The sequence below is a fragment of the Ictidomys tridecemlineatus genome, chromosome 14 (assembly GCF_052094955.1).
Source record: "Ictidomys tridecemlineatus isolate mIctTri1 chromosome 14, mIctTri1.hap1, whole genome shotgun sequence".
Classification (NCBI taxonomy): domain Eukaryota; kingdom Metazoa; phylum Chordata; class Mammalia; order Rodentia; family Sciuridae; genus Ictidomys; species Ictidomys tridecemlineatus.
The window spans coordinates 20,372,160-20,394,579 of record NC_135490.1 but is presented as its reverse complement, the minus strand read 5'-3'; the positions used below and the strand labels follow the sequence as shown (position 1 = coordinate 20,394,579).

At 36.7% G+C, this 22,420-nt stretch overlaps 1 protein-coding gene across 5 annotated transcripts in view; it reads right to left on the bottom strand.

Moving 5' to 3' along the window:
- The window catches only part of Anxa10 (annexin A10), a 525,713-nt gene that overhangs the window by 197,653 nt on the left and 305,640 nt on the right, over positions 1 to 22,420 (bottom strand). For 4 of the 5 annotated variants that reach the window (XM_078030965.1, XM_078030964.1, XM_078030966.1 and 1 more), the window contains 2 exons: positions 6,564 to 6,640; positions 1,464 to 1,555 (listed from right to left, as the gene is read on the bottom strand). In XM_078030965.1, coding sequence (XP_077887091.1) covers positions 1,464 to 1,555; positions 6,564 to 6,640 — 169 coding nt within the window. Of the gene's footprint in view, positions 1 to 1,463; positions 1,556 to 6,563; positions 6,641 to 22,420 lie in introns of those variants that run through there. The other variant, XM_078030967.1, reaches the window with a different exon arrangement.

The following is a 22,420-nucleotide window of genomic DNA, read 5'->3' as shown; positions in this document are numbered from 1 at the left end:
TGAATGAATGTGTTCTGGTTAGTGAAGCAATTAGGCTAATTCCAAAAACACCAATGGATTTTTAAATGGGACTAATAAAGTAAATTAAAGTTCATATAAAGTGGATAATATTAAAATATAAGCAATTATGCTTACAAAAGTTTTCTATAATTTAATAAGTGTGGTGGTGTGGCTGAGGCTCAGGCCCGGGAGGCTGGGTTCAAGCCTCCAGCAGTTGAAAGAAGATGCGAGGTGAGGATGGTAGTTATTCCTTTATTCCTTATTTGGAGGAAGTAATAGCCTCTAGCCACCCCCACCAAGCCATTTCCATAGGTCGTTTTTAAATCTAGCTCAGACAAAGAAGGCACACTGCCAACAGGTTACATCAGTGAACACATGGTTACCAAAAATGTTTATGACCCTGAGTGCACACCTAAAAACACAGCCTCCAGGAAGCCTTGGTGATGAAGCCTAACTATAACCATTTTCTACCTGCCCAACAATCCAACTCTTTAGGATTCCTCACCATGTAATCTACGTGTCTGAAGCCTTCCACAATGATCTCTTAGTGAGGAGGGCAGAGCCCTGAATCCACAGGCCACAACAACAATATAAACTGAAACAACATACCACCAGGAAATAGGTACCACCATCTATTATTACCAAGAGTAATAAAGGTGGTGCTTAAACCTGCCCACCATTTCGGCAAAGGATCACCAGTCAGCTGCTGTATGGCTGCTGACTTCAGAAGTGATATGTGCTAAAGAAGTCATACTAATATGCTTTTGGTTACCTAGACTATATACATAACCTTCAGTATCAAGCATTCAACACCCGTGCTACTGTCAACAAATCAAGCACCTTGGGATTTTGAAACACAACATTTCTTTGTTCACTAGAGATAGAGCCTGCTTTTAGACATTTATCTGCATCTCAGTCACCAAGGTGTCCGGCACATTTTATAGCTATCTCATACAGTCTTCCAATTAGCAGGCCTCTGAGGCAATGCTTGGTGTATGGTGGTCAAAAGGTATGGGTGACCTCAGGTGCAATGTCCTGTCCAATTCCATGGACAGGACATTCCAATACCTATGAGTGGTATAGTTACCGATGAATACCAAAGACTTACATGGTGCAATGGGATACTGAGATAAAAGAATTACTTATTGTACTGACATCTGATTGGATAGTCTGACAAGCCGCTCTACGGGGCCCAAACCACAGGTTGGTACCTTCAATTTTCTCTAAACATCAGGATATCAGGCCCTCAGCTCTACAGTTTTGACTGGGAGCCTGGTCATTCCATCCCTAACAGAATACCCCAACCATGGGTGAGAGGCATTGAATTGTGCTTGGACCACAATCACAATTGTTGTCTTAGTTTCATCCCATATTGAAGTAGCACCAAAAGTCTCTTACAGCCGCATCCAATTGTCCAGGTACATGGTCTGAATTTGCTAGGGTAGTCTGGCAATAGGACTTACAAGCACTTTGGTGCATATCCAACAAGCAGAGGGTGTTTGCTGCTCTGGCATAGGTGTGTGCCCAGTCCACAATGGTGTTAGCAAGGATATACCTATGAACGAAAGGACAAAGCAGTTACAGTAACTAGCACAGGTAAATTGCATCCATCCAGGAGACTGCAGGCCAGCTTTGAGTCCTGGGAAAGCACAGGCCACCTGTGCCATCTTCCCGGGTTGGTGGTACCACATGCATACAGAATAGGTTCTGAAATTCAGCACAATCTGCATCCCATAACTGGATAAAGGGAAATAACAAATGTGCCCTTTAAAATCTGCATCTCATCTGAGGGACCAGGCCAAGTCACATGTATGGGCAGGGAACATTAGTTACTCATGGTGTCACAAGGTGATCATACTCCAAATCTTTTCCCCAGGGGACTAACAGGGATGTCCAACAAAGGTAGGAAGTCTTTATTACCCAAGGACACATCCAACTCACAGTTTGCCCCCAAATCAGTTCAGTGGGAGCAGGAAAAAGAACATTCCTTTGATTCCCAAATCCAGGCTTAATTATACCTTTGCTGTCATCTGGACCTGTACTGGTGTTGCTGTACATTGCAGCAAAGCCTCCACAGGAGCTGGTCCCCTCAGGGGGGACATTCATTCAGAGCTCTCACAACTGCCGATTGGTTCCATGCCCATCCCTTCATGGAAGGTAAATTGACTGCAATCCTATGCCCTTTCTTAAGTAGGCCATTGTATCTCTCTATCATGCCTGCAGCCTGTGGGTGGTATGGGACCTGAAGTTTCCAATGAATCTGTCACTGAGTTGCCCATCATTATCCTGACCTGTGAAATGAGTACCTTGGTCTCATTCTATTGTGATGGGCCTGATGCACAAGGCTGTCAACACTGTCAAAGCATGCATTTTAGTACACTGATTTGGTTGTCCACTGGGCCAGGCAAACAATGATCCTGTAGCCAAATCCATGCCATCAAGGCAAACATGACCTCTTCTGACCTCAATAAAAGGCAGATGTAGTCAATCTGCCATTGTGTCAAAGGGATGTGTTCCACACATTATCTGGCCATCTGTGGCTCCAAGGATTTAGGGGTGTGGATATTCCTGAGCACAAACCACACAGGCCTGGCAGGCCTGTACCAGAGCATCCCATGTTAAAAGCAGACCCCATTGTTGAATATATTCCATATAGTTTTCACACCTGCATTCGGTAGGTCATGCAAACAAGCTACCAGATAGGTGGTAGGTGCCTGCTATAACCACCATACCCTACCTAGCCAATGCATCTACTTCATCAATCCTTGGGCTAGTCAGGGGGACAAGGCCAGTAACATGTACTCCAGTCATCTGCCACAAACTTGACTACACAAAGGCTGATTCCTTACCATCCATTTGTCTACTTTCCATGTAGGAATTCACAATGTTAACCCTTATAAACAGCCCAGCCATCTGTACACATAATCAAGGGTCCTGGTACATGCAGTGTCACCACCCTCATATGGCACATATCTCAGCCCTTTGGCTGCTCTGTCCCTTTCCCTCGTCATGACACAGGGTATCATAGAGGGCTGTACAACAATGGCAATCTAATGGTCAGAGGGCCATTTGCTGGATCCATCACTGTATCAACCACTGTTGCCCACCAGGGACTGCTCCTTCCTTAATGGGCGATGGCTCTATTAGCTCATGTTTATCAGCACTGTTAGGCACTTCCTTAGTTGCATATCACACTGGTCTTAGAATCTGTTGGAGCTCATGGGGTACAGACAAAGTATTTTGTTATTCCAAATATGCTCCCCATTTTGCTAGGGCATGTGTCTGGGGCTACATCTGTCCCCAGGTTGACTTCCCAATACTGCACCCATCTTCCTATAGGATATGTAAGGATATGTAATACAGACAAAAATTTTATCAGCACCTGTGATGGCTTTCAAGGCCACCAGAGCTGCATACACAGCTGCAAGCCGCTTCTCTATCAGGGAGTAGTGAGCCTCTGCACCCTTCTACAACTCTGACCAGAAGTCTACTGGTCTCCGCTGCTCATGCCACTGCCACAGGTCTTACCTGAAACCTGTAAGGTCAGGCAGCAGTGACCAAAAGGAGGCAGATTTTAAAAGGCTGCTGAACGAGGCTTTATTGAGATTTCGCTCCCAGGCCAAAACCTCAGACCAACAGAGTGGGTAAGAGGGTCTGAGGAGAAGCACACTGGGGATGGATGGGACTAGAATTTTTATTGGATTTAGGGCAGGAAAGGAAGGCTTGGGACAGGAAGAGGGGTTTTTAGAGTCTCTTGACCTACTGGGGTTGGTGGGGGGAACTTGCCTAGATCCAGGATTGGTTAGGAGACCCTGCTGATTGACAGGTAGTTGTATTGGCACCTGATTGGTGGTACTTTAGCATGCAGGGGTTGGTTAATCACTTCAAACCGGCCTCACAAAACCCTCCTGGATTACATAAACCTCCAGCTTAAAAGGGAGAGCTGGGACTCATACCTGCCTGAGTTTACTTGGTGGCCCTCATAGTGGTTTAGTCCAGTTCCACCATGCCCTTTCTTCCCTAGGGCAAAAAAGGGACAACGCAACTGGGCCAAATCTGGGGAAAAAAAGACTACCAATATTCCAACAAGCCCATGTAGGTCTGCAATTGTGCAATCATTGTTCTTAGATATGCTGAGATTTTATCACAGCTTCTGGCACAACTTTTGTTTCACCCAATCAAACCACATCCAAGAACTTGACTAACAAGCCAAGTCCTTGCACTTTGACTATGATTATTGCTCAGCCACATGTCTCCAAATGGGACACTAAGATCAGAGCCACAATCTCTAAATCTACAAAGAGGCAGAGGTCATCAACACATCATCAATATATATATATATATATATATAAAAATCAGTAGGCAGCTGAGTCCATTGGACCAAGGCACTGGCCACCAAACCAAGACATATGGTCAAGTTATTCAAATAACCTTGTGGCAACACTTGAAATGTCCCCTGCTCGCCTTCCCGTGGAAAGGCAAACTGCTTCTGGATCTCTGGGGCAAAAGCAATAGAAAATAAAGCATTTGCCAAGTCCAGCACATTATGATATGTGCCCAGCTGCAAGATTAGTTGGTCCATGGGATCATGCACTGAGGAAACTGCTGCAGGCAGAGAAGGCACCACTTTATTCAGTTCTCAATGATCCACAGTCATTCTCCAAGGGCCATCAGGCTTCTTCATGACTACACTGTGCTGGGTGGGGGCCATATTATACCCACCTCCTCCAATTCCTAACTCCAATTTCTGCATTTCCTTCTGGAAAGCAACTGCTTCACCACTGCAGGCCTCCAGAATTGTGGCAAGACCTGGGGTGGCTGTTTTGCATATCCTCTCACAACTCATATATGGAGGTGGAATTCCCTTGCTGTGGTATACAGCCAGAGTCCTTGGAGCACATCTATACCCGAGATGTTCTCTGGGTTAGGAGACATGTACCTTGTATGCTGGTGGGGCAAATGATCTATCCCTAGTGGTAAGGACACTGCTTTTTCTTTGTCCCCCATCGCCATCAATATGGACCAATGGGCCTGGGAACTTTTCAGGGTTGCCAAACACTATAGGCTGCATCCATCTCCAGTATCCACCAGGGCCAATACCCTATGCAAATTGTTTGGGAACCAGTGGACAGCAAGCTCCTCATATGACCTCTGTTCCTTGCCTGTACGCACAGGGCAGACACCTTCTCTAGATACCTAGTCATATTGAAACAAAGTCCTCTCATTCCCCTAGAAGCAGCCAAATCATCTTTTAGTTGTACAGGCTGGGCTTCTCAGGTGCTTGTTTGCCTCTGTCCACTCTCCCATATTACTGCTCTGGGTGTGGCTGCTTCCACAGCTCAAGGAGGACTCCATTAGGATGATTGTTTGTTGTCTGGTGATTTAAACTTGCTGCCAAGAGATCTGCCCACATTTGCTTGCAAATGGTTCTAATGGACCCTTTCTTTCTTTCTTTGTCTCACCTCTAGGCCCCTATTACTCTGTTCACATTTTTTTGACTACTCTTTGCTTTGGGCTTCTCCCAGGCTAGCTATTGTAGTAGTAACTTCATTAATGGGGTGCCTGACATATGGGGTTAAAATAGCCATCAAAGACACAAAGGTGGAAGGTAAAGCATACTGCAAAACCAAGTCTCTTATGCCATTAGTAAATCTTTCATCATTTGGCCCCCATATACTCAGATTAAATATTGCCTGATGCATACCAAGTTACCTTGCACGAAGGTCCTATAATATCTGCTCCAAATCTGCATAGGATTGCCACTTATGGTTTCTAGCAGTTCACCAGCATCAGTCCACACAATTCACACAGCTGCATAAATCCAATCTATCTGGGAGTAATTACCTTCTCCATTCCTTTGGCTGTTCTATAATTGCTGTCTCAGAGAAGAATGGGTAGTGATGGATGCCAGAGGATTCATCTCCTCTGCAGTGCAAATAATGCCTTCTATACCTAGATCTGATAGCTGATAGCTGCAAAACCCATGCTGACAGGGGGTTCCCAGGTCACAGACAAAACTGCTTATCTACATCCACTAATTTTGCCTAGGTATGTAATATCCTCTGTAGCATTTGGCTGCCCCATGGCTTGACCTCCAGTGGCCTGGGGCTGTTTGTGTTTCATCTTCTGCTGTATCCATTGGGTAGGCTCACAGTAGGGGCTTTTCCTCCAACTTCCCTTTAAATTTCAACTCTGTCCCCTCAGAGGTCAAGGACCCACCCAATTCACATACCTTAGCTTCTAAAGCACAAATGCATCCCTCCAAGGCTTCCTGCTTCTCTTGGAGAGTGTGGAACTGGGTGGCATCCCACAGAGCCTGGTCCTCCTTTGCTTTTGGAGCAGTGAGAAGAACCCACCTCCCTTGTCCTGCCGCTTTCCAGGCAGTGCTATCTTGTAAGTTGTAACTCACTACCTGCATACCCTTCTCTATACTCAGGTGACCCATCCGCTGTATCCCAACTCTGCACAGGACCTCATTTCAATAGGACCATGATGACCGAGTGCCACATGCCATTTGGTGGGCACAGGTCTTCCCCATCTGCCAGGGTCGATGCATCTCTCACCTGTGGAAGATTCCGCTGACTATGCCAATTCTTGTGCTGCAGCTGAAGCTTAGGCCTGGTAAACAGGATTCAGGGATCTGGTAGTTGAAAGGAGACATGAAGCACAGTTAGGATCATAGTCTTTCTTTATTTGGAGGTGGCAGCAGCCCTTACCCAACCTCCCCTGTCATTTCCATAGGCTTTTTTTTTTATATGCAGGCAAGACAAAGAAGGCATACTGCCAATGGGTTGTATCAGTGGGCACATGGTTATAAGCAAATGTTTATGACCTTGAGTACATATGCTGATTTAGAGTGTTCATGAACTTGACTGTCCACTAAAAACATAGCTGGCCAGAAATCTTGGCAAAGAAGCCTATCTATAGCCATTTGGGGTCTGCCCAACAATAACATTAGAAAATGAAGCAGAATAAATGCATGATCATGTCTGTAATATGATATCGTATTAATGTAACTAAGTAGTCATGTCAGATATCTGCATGTTTCCAAAACTTCTAGCTTTAAAGTCACTTCTCTTTGTCTCAAGGGGTTTATATTCCCACAAAATTATCCTTGTTATGGTTTTTCTTTCTCTTAAGTAGTTTTATATCACTGATTTTCTATACTTGTAATTAATTTGTCTGCCTCATATCAACACAAACCCAGACACAAGCCTTTTATATTAAATTTTACAAAGCACAAGGAGTGTGAGTCAATCACATGACCTGCAGAGCTCTCCTGGAAATTTTAAGGAAGTGGTGAAAATTGTGCCACAGAAACACAGTATAGTAGAGCACAGATCATACATCAGATAACTAAGAATTGAATATTGAACTTAATTCTTAACACCCTCTAGTCATTTCAATATCCAGAATATCTCACTCTCCTGCATTCTGTATTAAAAAAAAACAACATGAAAAGATCTATATTTTATTTTGTAAGAAATACTCTTGATGAAAAAATTAGTCTTTTTATTTAGATTCATAATTATTAATTCTTCTGTTCTGGGCTGGACTTTTAACACTTTGTCAGTAGACATGGGTAGACTGGCAGGACTGATTAGAATCCAGAGAAGCCTTTCTCAGGAAGCACACCTGTACCTGTCAACTGTCACCCCATGGGCCTTCTGCTGGGTGTGTAGGGAAATATTCCAAAGTCAGGGGCTAGGAAAGGCTCCTGAGGTTTTTGATGGAGTGCATAGAAGCCTACTAACACCTTGGGGAAAGCAGAAGAGCTGACAGAATTCTCTTTCAGGAACCCAAAACTTTCATCAGGTGTAAAGGCTGGTAACTAAGGACTAGTGTAGGGACCATAAACAATCTCCAGAAACCTAAAATCTGGCAAATGTTCCTTGAAGTGGGGGGTGGTGTTGAAGTGGGGAGTGTGAGGGGAGAGAGAGGGAAAGAGAGAGAGGGAGAGAGAGAGAGAGAGAGAGAGAGAGAAAGTTGGAACCACCCTCCGACAGAGGTAGTGAAGCACACTAGACCAGCTAGTGTCTCCAGGGCTGAGTAAGATGATGAGTGTCGCACCCTGGCCCGCCACCCAGCCTGGCCAAGAATCACTCTGAGTAGGAGTAGGGAGTTGAGTCAACCGTGAAGTTGCAGCAATCTCAACTTTATTGTGTCAGGGACAAGGTTATATAGTGATAGGAGGGAGTAAGAAGAGACAGTAGCGAGAACCTATAAGGGGAAGTTACATCACTGTCACTAAGGGGCCTAGGCAGATTTCAGATCAAACCATTAGGTGGGCTAAAGTCAAAAAAGCCCACTGTGCAGGCTAAAAGCCTGGGAACGCCAATCCAGCCAGGTCACATAGATGGAAATGCTATGGAAGAACCCATGAGGCCACCTTAGCCAACACCCAATAATGGCCACAGTCCCGAAGGAGGTAAAAGGTTCCAACGAGAGAGAGAGATATCTCCAAAATTTAAACATCTGGTCATTTGACTTAACAATGACACCATAAATCTTAAAATTTCATCAGTTCGAGTTCCAATGAAAGGTCAATTTGAGGACTTGACCCTCAAAATATTAGAAATAAATGTTGAAATAAGCCTAATGCTTCACTAGATCTCTGCTTGGTTAAATTACAGATTAAGTTAATTCAGTTCTTCACAATAGTAATGCAATGATAAAATGAATATGCACCTTTTAGGTTTAAGTATTATGTACTCAGTCTCAATTTTTCTTTTACCTTTAAGGTTCAACATAGACCACAAGACACAGCAAGGAAGAAATAAATGTGCCCTGTGTTCAAAGCCAATGGAAATATTTCTTAGATACTTGTATTATCTGAAAAAGATTTTAAAATAACTACAATAATTATGTTAAACAGTCAATAATACAGTATATATTTCAAAAAAGACAGAGAGAGGCTTTTGAATGCTGTTTTGCAAAGATATGATAAATGTTTGATGTGATGAATGTGATATTTATTCTGATTTCATTCTTATACCATATATACATGTATTGAAACATCATATTGTTCTCTACAAATGTATACTGTAATATACAATTATGTCAGTAAAAATGAATGAATGAATGAATAAATAAATAAATAAAATATGTACAGAAAAGAAACAAAGGATTTTGTTACATAAATAGAAATAATAATAAAAATAGAAATAGAAATAAAATTGAGATGTTAGAAATTAAAACTTCATTGTATAGGCTTATTCAACAACTAATGATACACACTTTATAAAATCATATATTATGATGTATATACTTGTAATTCCAAAAGGGGCAAGGAGGACCTACTATCAATTTTCCAAACTTGAAGAATCAAGCATAGACTCTGAACGCTGAGCACAGCCCAGAAAGGATATATTAAAAACAACACAAGACACTAGAATGTATCAGAATCAAACACTAAATAATGAAACAACAAAAACAGCATGTTAACAATGCTATTGGCTTTCTTTGGTTATTATTTGACATTTTTTGTCCTTTACTTTCAATAGGTTTTAATTTTGTGCCTTTTACCAAGTATCAAATACCTGAATTTTGTTTTCCAAATCAGAAGCATAGAGTTGGCAAACCACAGTCCATGTATAAAGCCTGGCCTACCATCTATTTCTTATGGTCTTTGAGACTGGAACGATTTTGACATTTCTAAATGGTTGAAAATATCCAAAGAAGAATAATATTTTATGATACATGAAAATTATACAAAGTTTAAATTATAGTGACCATAACTACAGGTTTATTGGAAGTCAGCCATGCTCAATTCATTCATGCATTGTCTATGGCTGCCTAGAACTAATCAGAGAAGTAACTGTGAAAGAGATTGTGTATATATGTGGTGCTCTCATTACTTCATACTAAAGCTTGGTACTCTGCAAATTGCAGTAACCCAGTTATACCCTGGCAGCATTCCTAATTCCACATGCTGTCACAAAAAAATATTTATTTTTTTCTCCTCTCATACTGTCCAAACAAATGAAGAAAATATGAGTGGAATTCAGTTGTTGCATATTTAAAGCATAGTCGAGTATGATTATTTTGTATTGAAGTCAATGTAACTCAGTATGTTTCTTATGCAATGACATTATATCCATGCTTAAAAAATATATGTCCACATTAACAGACCAAGCACACAACACATTTTCCCTATTCACAAAAAGATAATTTTCAGAAACATTAAAACATACAAAATAGTATATTTCATCAAACTATTTCTTCACAAAACATTTTTAAAAAATTAGAATGAGACTACAACCATACTAAATTGTCTCATTTGTTAGTCAAGCAAGAAAAGCTATTTACCAATGGGTGAGTTATTTAGATAGTATTAGATTGCAGTGGCTGAAAAAAAATGTGGTTGAAGAAAACAAACTTATTTAATATGATTATCTCTCCAGCAAGAACAGTTACATGAAGAATTGAAAACATAAGCAGAAGCATCAATAATAAATTTGCCTTATTTGTTTTTTTTTTACAAGCAAATCACTTCAAGTGGTTTTTGCTTGCTTTTGATAAGTTCATAGATATTGTTGACACTCATCAGCCTTAATTTATTTGGTGGGTCAATAATACCTTTTAAGTGACTGTAGAATTAACCTCTGAGAATTGTACATTTGGAACAAAGAGAGATAAGGCTATTTTTTTTTTTAACTAGAGGGTACTAATTCAGTACAACCTGAAATGGAATATGCTTGAAAGTGTTAAAAATATATATGGAGCAAAAAAAAGCCTATTTGGACAAATTTACAAATCTGTGAAAATATTAAGGATTTAAAGCCCATTTAGCATGGGTAAATTCTTCATTTTAGTATTTACCAGCAGCAACTTGAGGAAAATACTTGCATCTTTTAGTGTCAGTAGTAATTTTCATTCCCTCTCATGAACTTGCCCATCCTCAGATTTGTAAATTTTTGTCTAAAGTTGAAGGTAAAAATCCTGACCTGCCCCGTCATGCAGCAGTTCAGTGGTTTAGCAGGAGTAAAGTATCACTGAAATATTTTGAGCTCAGGACTGGTACAGATTTTTTTTTTCTGAAGGAAAGAATTGTTTTTAATCACTATTATCAGATACTAAATAGAATTGAATTAGTGTTTTGCTGTAGACTTGATAGTATTTTATAATGAGTTCAAACCTAAAATTGGAAGGCAAATTGTACATTAAAATAAGTACATTAAATCCATTTTAATTAGTGATGGAAGAGTTCCTACCTAAATGTAAATTGGAAGTAATGATTATAGTGCAACCATATATTGAAAAGCAAGTATCAAGACCAATATCTATGGGAATCCTACAGATGCTGTCTAAGAATTGAATATATTCAATTAAAATATTTGCTTGTGGGTTGATATCAGTATTTGTCAGGTTCCATGTGAAAAGACATTTTCAAAGATGACCTATGTAAAATATTATTATAGATGACCAATAACAGATGAGCTCTTGCAATGGATTTTGATGAAAGGTAGTGTTGTCTTTGAATCCTGAGTAGATGAAATGTCATCCTCACCAAAATTCCAGTATTCATAAGTTAACCTATATTACAAAAAAATTTACTTAACTATTTTTATATTTTGGACTTGATAAATGTGGAGAATTTTTCTTTCTAGAAATGTAAGTATCTAAATATCATCTTAAATTTTGGCGTGCAAAGGCAAAAATATCTATTATTTGGTCATTTAGAGGGCAAGTTTGCTGAACGCTGTCCTCTAAGAATAGTTTCAAAAACAATAACAGATGTAGTCTTTCTCAACAGATGGAAAGTTGACTGTTTAGTGGGGGTTTCCTTGAAACTCAGAAAAGGAGTCACCACAGATAGACTTGAATTTTCTCAAAATATGATGGAGTTTCATTTTATAATTAATCAGTTGGCGTTTTTTTTCTCTTTATCTTCTATAATCAGTGACTTCGCTGAGACTAACAAAGGCAAGTTTCTTAATCTATAGTCAAGATGTACCCTGGCTTTGGAGAATCACAACATAAATGTCAGTGCTGGAATCTATAACTAACTTCCTCCCATGAGACGTTTTCTTCTCTGGAAAATCAACAGACTGGAACCAACCAGCAATACTAGGAAGCTTTATAGAAATGTGCCTCTTCTTTTCCTGGGGCAGATACTGAGTTCATCCTCTCTGAGTAAGCTGAGTAGGTTGATTCCCATTATGTCTTATTGTGGGCTTGATGGCAGTTCCTGGATAACAGGGTTATCATGGCTTCTTATGTATCAGTAATGAAGCACATCTGTAATCAACAAAACCGCACACTGAGAAGCAACAGAACTGCATGAATCAAGTGACTTTAATGGACAAATCATTTAAACAAACTTTCACCATCTGTTTTGCATCTAAATACAAACTCAAAAGAAAGGTTATTCCTACAAAATGCAATTCCTGTTGCACTGTTATGTATGTATGTATATATATATGCATATGTTATTCTCCTATCATATTTTAAATAACCATTAGCTTAAGCAGCTTCTCTTTCTTAATGTAGTGAATAGCATTTTATGGCAAAGAGATTCCATGTACAAATCAAGATATGGTTAAAATAATGGAGCATGAAAACTAGTTCTGTAGTCAGATTTCATAGTAAAAAAATTCTTACATCAAAGACTAATGGCAATCTTCACAGAGCTCACAGTATTGTGTGTATTCAACATAAATGGCTGTCTCCTAAATTTTCAATGCCCTTCAATAATATAGAGAAAGTATTAACTAATTTTTGCCTGTAAAACCCAAGTAGTAAATATTTTACTTTGTGGGCTATATGATACCTGTTGCAATGACTCAATTATGCCATTATAACATTATAGTAGACAGAGAGCACTTAATACATATGAATATGGTTCAACAAAATTTTATTTACAAGAGCAGATGGCAACTTGAATTAGTCCACTGACTGTAATTTGCGAATCCTGGGATAGTGTTTTTAAGGGAAAATGATTATCTAGGCAGAGACTTGATTTCATTTTGCTAGAATTTTTTTTTTTTTTAGAAATTCAACTTCCATGGCCCCTTTGCAAAGCTAAGTACCCTACATGTGTGTGTGTGTGTGTGTATGTGTGTGTGTGTGTGTGTGTGTGTGTGTGTGTGTGAGAGAGAGAGAGAGAGAGAGAGAGAGAGAGAGAGAGAGAGAGAGAGAGAGAGAGAGAGAGAGATATGTTGGGGGGAAGCAACTGCATTGATTAAAATTGGTCTCTTTCAACCCTGAATTGACTTCATTCTTGTTTTATTGACTGGTGATGGTTAATTTTAGGGGTCAACTTGACTGTATTAAGAATGGCTAGCATTTATTAAGTCTCAGTACAGTATATTTGGCAGATAACACAGAAAGAATTCCTTAAAGAGGTCTCCAAAAATTATCTGTATCAGACCTCACAAATTCTGGATTTATACCTACAAAAAAATAAAACAATAACATAATATTTTTCTCTTTCAAGAAGAAGAAGAACAACAACAGCAACAAACAACAACAACAAGGAATTAAACTAATGTAGAGGAAATTTTAAAAAGAAGTTTTCTCATAAATTTTGAATAATGAAATATTCAAAAACCTCACAAGATTTTGACTAAGATAAAATTACTGATGGCCATGAAATGCCCCTGTTAAAAACTCGCAACTACTATGTGAATTTCTTCTTTATCATATTTTTTACTATATTGCTGCACTGTATTTGCTCTCATCTGTATTACATGAATTTAATGAACTAAAATAATGATGTAGTAAACTTTGTGAAGATAGATTTTATTCCCTTTTCTTTTTCTAGTTTTCCCAGCATTTGCAAAGAACAAGATAATCAAGGCTTGCAGAGTTAATGGATGAATTGCAGGACCATATTCTTATTCTTTTTAGTGAGCTCAGCACACAATGCTTGGTTTCTAGTCTTTGTGCTCACCAAAACAAAAGTATGATCAGATCTCTCTAGAGATCCTATTCAGTTCAAACTGAAAGATTACTCTCTTTTATGATTCAGAATGCGATAAAGTAGATAAGAATATTAAAATAATTTTCATATTTATTTCATTGTTCCCAAAGCTCTTCTTTAAGATTGTGCTTCCATAAATTAGTTTCTGCTTTACAGTTTTATACTATAAAAGGATGAGCTGAGAGAAAACACATAATTGATTCAAAAACTTATCATGATTATAAGTGTAGATATTTAAAATGTAACCTTAAAACATGAACATTTAAGTATAAGCTTATTCGATAAACTGAATTGCCCAGAGGCCCCTGAATGCTGTTCTGTTTATTACTGCATTATGTTAAAGAATCACTGTCTTCTTGAGATTAATATCAGAAAGAATCATTCAAAAGCCCTTATCCTTCCCTCCAACCTTTATAACTTTATACACAGAAATAATTTCAGACTAATACTTTCCCTGGATTGCAAATTGAAATGTTATTCATTATGTCTCCATAAATTATCTTCCATAAAAACATGCCAATGTAAATTTTTTCAACACTGTCTCTGAAGCATTTCGCAGTGCCTGCTGCATACTTTATCCTGATATTTAGCTTCTGGAGACAAGTTGAAGATATAGCATAATCTGCACTTAATATGAACATCTTTCACGCTTAAGTAAAATGTCCAAACTCTCTCTTACATGACACAAACCACGTATAGAAGAAAATAGCATAGTTCCATTGACATTCATGGGTGGTGATTATTTGGGATGATTTTATGTGCCAAATGCAGAGCAGAACATGAAGCAGAACAAGATGACTTAAAGATCATTGCCTTCTCAAAGGTCATCAAGCAGGCAAGCTAGAAAGACTGAAGGCTGCCAATTTAAGCAGGCCTACTTTGATGCTTGAGTGCTCTGGAATTTAATTTTTGAATAATTCAATGGCGCTTTTCTACTAGCTTGTATTAAATCACTTAGAGTCTGAAATTTAAGTGGTTCAGGGTTGAGTAGCTTCAAGGAAAACCAAAACTTGTCGCCTGAGTTATTTTTGTTAAAGATCAGAAAGGGCAATGACATTAATGATAATAACAATGACAACATCAATAATAGCTAACAATGCCTGGCACTGTTTTGATTGCTAACTCATTTAATTAACTACATATTATTTACTAGTTTCAAGAGGACGGAATTCATCAAGGAGCACATCTATAATTTTCTGTCCACTGCTAATATACCACACATAATCTTGGGACATTTAGCATTAAAGATGAGATAAGTCAAAGCCCAACTGTACTCACATTAAAAATTAAAGTCTGATTGAAATACCTTTGTTTCAATATTTACATCAAAGAGAGAAAATAGAAGGTACATTATGCTTTTGACATCTACTTAAATGAATTGGCTAGCTCTTTTTAGATTTGCTTGTATAATACAGAGTAAATGAAATTAAAAGGTATATGTTTCATTTCTGACTGCTCCATTGCTGCCTCGAATTTTAATTCCAAATAGGAAAATTCATTTCATCAACAAAAATGCATGCATTTTCAGTTTTTTTTTGTTTTAATATGGAAAGTATATTTCATATTATCCTTGTTAGGTCATTATAATTTTTATGTTGAAATCTAAATATATAAATAGTTCTTAGAATATTGTAAATAGTGCTTATATATCCATCACCAAGCTTCTCTGAATGTCAATATTTTGAATAACCATAGCACAATTATCAAAACTAGAAAATTAACTTGAAAAATACCATTAACTAATCTACAGCTCTTATTAAAATTTTGAAATTGTCCCAAGAACGCTTGCAGGTCCAGTACCCCACATTGTGTTTATTTACTTTTTGTCCCCTTCTTTTCTTCCAATGTGAGATGTTCCCACAATCTTTGTTTATGTTTTATGGCTTGGTACTTTGGAAGAGTTATTTTATACCTTTTGTATTTTAGTCAGTTCATTTTTCTGCTGTCACTAAAAGACCTGATAAGAACAATTTTAAGGAGAAGAAGTTTATTTGGGGGCTCATGGTTGCAGAGGTCTCAGTCTATAGATAGCTGACTCTTTTCCCCAGGGTTGGAGATGAGGTAGAACATTATGATGGATCAGTATAGTGGAGAGAAGTAGCTCAAAAGGTCATACCAGGAAGCAAAAAGAGGCTGCACTTGCCAGATACAAAATACACAGCCCAAAGGTATGCTCCCAATACCCATCACCTTCATGCAAACCCTACCATTCCACAGTTACCATACAGTTAATCCCTATCAGAGATTAATGCACTGATTGGGTTAAGGCTCTCCATCATTTCACCTCTAAACCTTCTTGTATTGTCTTATACATAAAATTTTGGGGGTCACACATGTAAACCATAACATTTGGCTTCTCTGATATTTTTTCTGTAAGTTGGGCACGCTTAGCAAGAATGTTACCAAGGCGTTGTGTCAAATCAGCATATTGGTAAGTTTGTGATGTTAATTTGATCACTTTGCTAAGATGATGATTGACAGACATTTCAATTGTAAAATAAAAAACAATACTTTTTTGCCTCTAAAATAAAATTTCTATCTTGGGCAATTATTTTGGGCAATTATTCTGTTTTTTTTAATTATCTAATTTAACACCTAATTTCAGCATTGAATGATGATTATTTCTTATAATAATTATTACTGTGATACCTGTCCAATGACTTTTTATATTCCTCATATATCTTACATTTATTAAAATCTTACAATAAGGAAGAATTATATTTTTGTTTTAGTCTCTTTGTCATTGCGTTTTATTGATATTGTTCACTGATATATATTGTATTTTATAATTATATAATTATAATCAGTAATTATTATATAATTGCTCAAATTATCTCAGATATAACCATAAGTCACTAGGAACTCCTTAAAGTTATATATATGTATTTTCTCATGTACATGTATATATATATTTTTTCCAAGTTTCTCAGCATTATTTTTGTTGTAAAGGTAAGAGTAATGTTTTTTTTAGCTCTCTATATCTCTAAGCTGAAACTAGAAGTTCAAAGCAAAAGAGTTTTAACAGAAAATTTATGTGAATAACCTTCAATAAATCTGGCAGTAGCAGACTCAAAGGTTTGCTATGCAACCTAGTTATGATTACTACAATATTTGGTTTTAAACAATAATCAATCTATGAACGTTGTCTAAAAAGATACAATTTTATTTATTGAATACATAGTGGATAATTATATTTTCATCTTTCTAAAAATATAATAATGGGTCCAAGCAGTTGTTTCACAACCCTCTCCCTGTAAAACTCCTTTAACTTATGAAACCTTTTCTCTGCACATGCCATTATTATTGTGAAATAATAAACTGTTCCTAAAAACACAAATACAGTGACCATCTCCACCAACATTAATTGCTCATGAATTGCCTCTGACTTCTGCAATCACCTTTTCCCAAATTAACTCTAATTGAAATGTGAAATTCATTCTAAATAGTCTTCCTTCTCTTTTGTCTTACATTGGAAACACATAACTTCAGTACCTCCCAAATCTCACCTTTTCTAGAAGGTAGTCATGCTGGCTAAAGATAATTAATAACTATCTTGATGGTGATTTTATAACAGCTGAGGCCTATTATTTAACGACAAAACTAAAAAGGATATTTCATTGATCTCATTCATGACTCATGCCTTTGTGTCCTGCATTATTCCCTAGGCCTAATACTTTCCTCTGGTTAAAATGTTGTTACTTAAAAACTCTTATACTGAGCATGTGTCTTGAACTCTTTTCACCACTGTAAATATCATTTCTTGTCTAATAATATGAAAATCATCTTTGCAGCTCAAAATTTCTATGATCCTTATCTTATATCTATAATTCTATAGAATATATTGCACTACATGTCAAATTTTACTTCATATTGGGGTATTCAGTATTTGCTCTGTCCTGGAGATGAAAATTAGTTTAAGATTTCAAAAAGCTTAAATGTGTAGTTATCTATAAAATGTCATCTAGAAATGATTCTGGGAAGATATATGTTAACATCTTTCTTCTCATTGTTTTCTAGGCTTCTTCAAGGTGACCCCTTATTGATGGAAGTTCTCTGATGTCTAAGGCTCACAGGAATAAGTTGTAGTAAGCAGAACAGATGTAGTAACAGAGTCCCTGTCAAAAAAGAAGATAGTATCACATGGGAAGCACAGAACTGAGAGAAATGGGGAGAGCAGGATCCTATCTGGGGAGGGCAGAGTTTGAAAGGTTAGAGGAAAGATAAACTTGCCTTTTTCAAAACTTTGACTCAGACTAGTTCAGCTTAACAGGCTGTGACATAGGTATTGGTGTGATTTTTTAGCTAGAAACCTGGAAACCTTGAAATGAAACATGAAATATGAATATGCATGATTTCCTCCATGATAATACTCTGGTTTCAATATGGAGCATCTCTGTTCTTGTCACATGTCTTCTAGGCCAGGACTTGCTGTGTCCAGTGACTTTACATTTCTTTTGTTCCCTATCATATTGAAGCCCAGGGTGGAGCTGAATATTAGGAAGAGCTCTTTTACCTACATGCAATAATGGTATACTTGACTTAGGGTTCATTAGGCTTCTCTGCATTACGTATGTTGGCCAAGGTTTTGTTGAAGAATTCCTGGAAAAAATTAGTCAAAAGATCACTACACATTGCAGCACATATTGTAACCCCTTTTCCTCCAATCTGTTCCTTTATGAAAGATAAGTGAGAAGTTGAAACATAAGCAACTAATAAAAAGTATTTGTATTTGACTTGTGGATTTGAAATGATTTTTAGATCTCTATCTGATGAAGACTTAGAAAACCAAAATCTTTAATATTGTTTTTTTTTATTTAAATTTTTTTGTAGTTTTAGATGGACAGAATGCCATTATTTTATTTGTATGTGGTGCAAAGGATCAAACCCAGTGTCTTGGACATTCTGGCAAGCGTTCTGCTACTGAGCTACAGCCCCAGCCCAACATTGTTAATAATAACTTCTGTGTGCATAATATATTCTCTAAATTTCCTTTGATGGCAGAATGAAAGCCTTGTTTTGAAATAAATGCATTGTATTGGTGTACTTTAGGAAAAATATGTATGTAATTGTTGACATTTGAGTGTGAAATTAAATCATTTTACTTTAATATTAGCATTTCAATATTTTCTAGGGAGAGTAATACAATTGGGACTTAACTGTCCCAATATGTTAATTCACACGCACACATATGTGTGTGTATGTATACATGTGTGTATATGTATACAAAGGTATGTAACATTGAAAATATTATATAGCTAATTTTTTAAAATTTCAGTTATTTAATTGAATATATATATATAACCCAAAGCAACTTATAAGATTATGTATATTCAAAATTTTCTTTCTAAATCTTAGATATGTCATTTTCTCAGTTATGTTTTCTCATAAAACCATATCTACTGGTTTTCTGTTGAAGAAAAAATAATAACAATGCCAGGGTACTAAATAAGGAATAATGTCATATTCATAAAATGCAATAAAAGTATTTTAAAAAATGAAAAAAGCAATAAAGTAGTTTTACATGAATTTGACTTTAATAAGTGAATAAAAATTCAGTGCTATGGGGCAAAAAAATCATCCAAATGTATATACTGCAAACGATTCTATGGATAACATGCATCCATTTGAACAAACAGCAGTAGGTTAAGTGTAAATAATTCCTTACAACTCTATCTTCTTAAATCACATCAAGTCAATAAATATTTACTAAGTGTCTGGCATGAGCAAATACTGTGAGAATACCAGAAAAGGAAACATCTATGATATTTGTCCTTGGCAAACTTATAATTTGATATGGCCTCAAGCATAAGAACCAGTGGCTGGCTTTAAATAGAGGAATCACAGGTACATGTTAGACTGAAACAGGCACTAAATGTAAAAGGAATATAAAAATACAAAAAATGGTTATCAGTAGATCTATTGCTTATTATAAAATTGTCCCCAAAATGCAAAGAAATAGTTATGAAATTTTAACTGTAGACTTTCCTTAAAATATATGGACAGACCTTGCTCAGAGTTTTCTGAGGAAACATGCTTCCTTTAGATATATCTGCAAGGCCTGAACAGCTTAAGTATGTAGTAGTTTTGATATTCACTCATTGAGTACTAGTGACATCACTTGGGGAAATCACAGCTGGAAAGTGGGAGAAGTTGTCTTATTCTTGTACAGTCTGAGTCAATCAGCGAATTGTATAGTTTAGAGTCATATTTTAAAGCAATGTTTTTGGGTAGGCAGAAAAAACTGCAGGTATTTTACTGTAATGAAAAGAAAGCATCCAATTTAGAGGCTATAAAGTTGAGCTGAAACCTCTAAGAATTAATTATCATCTGATGCTCTTTACCTTATTTCAGGTCTTGTCCATTTCACCACAAAGAAGTAAAATATGAGCCATGGAATTTCAAAATGATATCTTGTGCAGAAATATCAGATTCCATTGTAGCCACTATCAACAACAATAAGAAAAATGAGCCGGAAATTGCCTTAGAACAATTGTGAATGCAGAGACAGAGAGAGAATAACATAACCTTGTGGACTCAATATGTACTTTACATTGCATTAATGTATGCTCTTCAGGAGATGTGCATAGTTTCTTCATGCAATAAATAGCTGACTTCTGTTTGCCAGATTCGTCTTACATTCAACATGAAACGCTATAGGAGACACAATGCCTTTCTCCATGATGTTTGTAGTGAAATGCAGACATATCTTCTAGCAAATTCGTTACTATGTGATAAATAGTGAATAGAATTTTTTGAAAAGGGCAGTGGAAGCTTAGGAAGAACACAACTTGGCCTTGGCCAGAGTGGAGGATAGAAAATTAAAATTTCTCAGAACAAAAACATCTATCTATTTCTAAAATAATTATTCATAGGAATACAATACAAAAGGCAGGATAGGTAAGAATAAACAAAGAAAAAATCAGGATGAGGGAAATGTACTATTCCCGAAATGGAATAATAGAAGCAAAGACACAGTCTTAATAACTTCTCATTCATTTAAGGAAAAAAAAATATCCCAAAATAAAGAAACCACCACCAATCCAAGCAGAATTATTTGAAAAAGATGCAGAAATCATAGTAAATTAAAAAGACAAATAATATGACATGCCAAACATATCTATCATCACAAAAATGTGTATGAGCAAATTTTATGTATTTTAAAACACAATCTTAAGGTTTGCCCCAAGGTAATTGAATAGTTATTATCTTTCTATAATATGTGTAATAGAGAGTTATCTAGCTGACCAACATAGAATATTTTTATATTGATAGTATGTATGAATTTTTAAAATTTTCTTTATATTTATCTGTATTTAAAAATTTTAGATTATAATTGTATGCATTTAAAAATATATCAAAAAGTTCAGTTAGTAATATTACATAGACCATGCTTAGTTCTAGCAAGTGACTGGCTTATATGACATCCAAGAGGGGCCATATGAAATGCAAAGAATTAAAATTGTTCAACTGTGAATAATTCTCCTCTAACAGTATCTGTTCTTTCAAAGTAAAGACTGGAAAATATTCACCTATTATGTTAGGAGAAATAAAGAAGTTAACACTCAGGACAGTGTAGCATGAGTGGGTTCCTGATTTCCTTCTGAAGGGATCTTTTAATAGTACTGAGGTGGTCAACAGTTGAGTCTACTGCCCTGTGGGTCATTTGTGATCTTCATTTTGCCCCAGGCATTAGGTATCCAGTGGAGGCTTCTGCTGCCCAGGAGGAAGTGTGGAAATGGGAGTTTTAGTGTTGAAGGGATGTTTGGAGTTTTAGTTTACAGTCAATTTGTTGTTCAGTGTTGTAGTTTATAGATTAATATATTTTACCATATTGCAGTATGTAGATTTATTTGCCAATTTCATAAAATGATGTATACCAGATGGTTATTTTTAATGTGGGTATAATTTTGTGATATGTGGATCATAAAAAAAAGTAACATAAAACCAGACTAATGAGGCAACTTTAGTTAGGTAGCCATATTCATAGCTATGCACCTGTTCAATCAGTATATTGATGAAAGCTCATTGAAATTTTGCTTCTATTTTCCACTTTAATTTAAAAAAAATTCACAAAGCACTATTTTTTTTTATTATTTCTATGCTGTTTATAGTACAAGACAGCATGGCTCTCCATTGAGGTTTAAAGGGCTCTTTGCCTTTGAACTGCAGAGATTCCATGCTTCATTAGGGAAAAATACAAGCAAACAAAGAATTACATACATTAGAATTATAGAGCCAATGTACAATTATCATCTTCTTTGCAAATTGTTTTCCTTCTCTGGTGGAATAGAGAATTAAGTAAAGTATTGTTTGTATAAGATCCATAAAACATAGGGAGCTAACAACCAAAATTGCCTTACCATTGTATTGAAGTATGAGGATCTTAGAAATTCCAAATGTAAATGGCTTTTCTAGTTCACTATAAAATTATTAATACATGACTACCAAAATATTTGTTCAAAACACCTCTATTTTATTCTAGATTTAATGGGACCT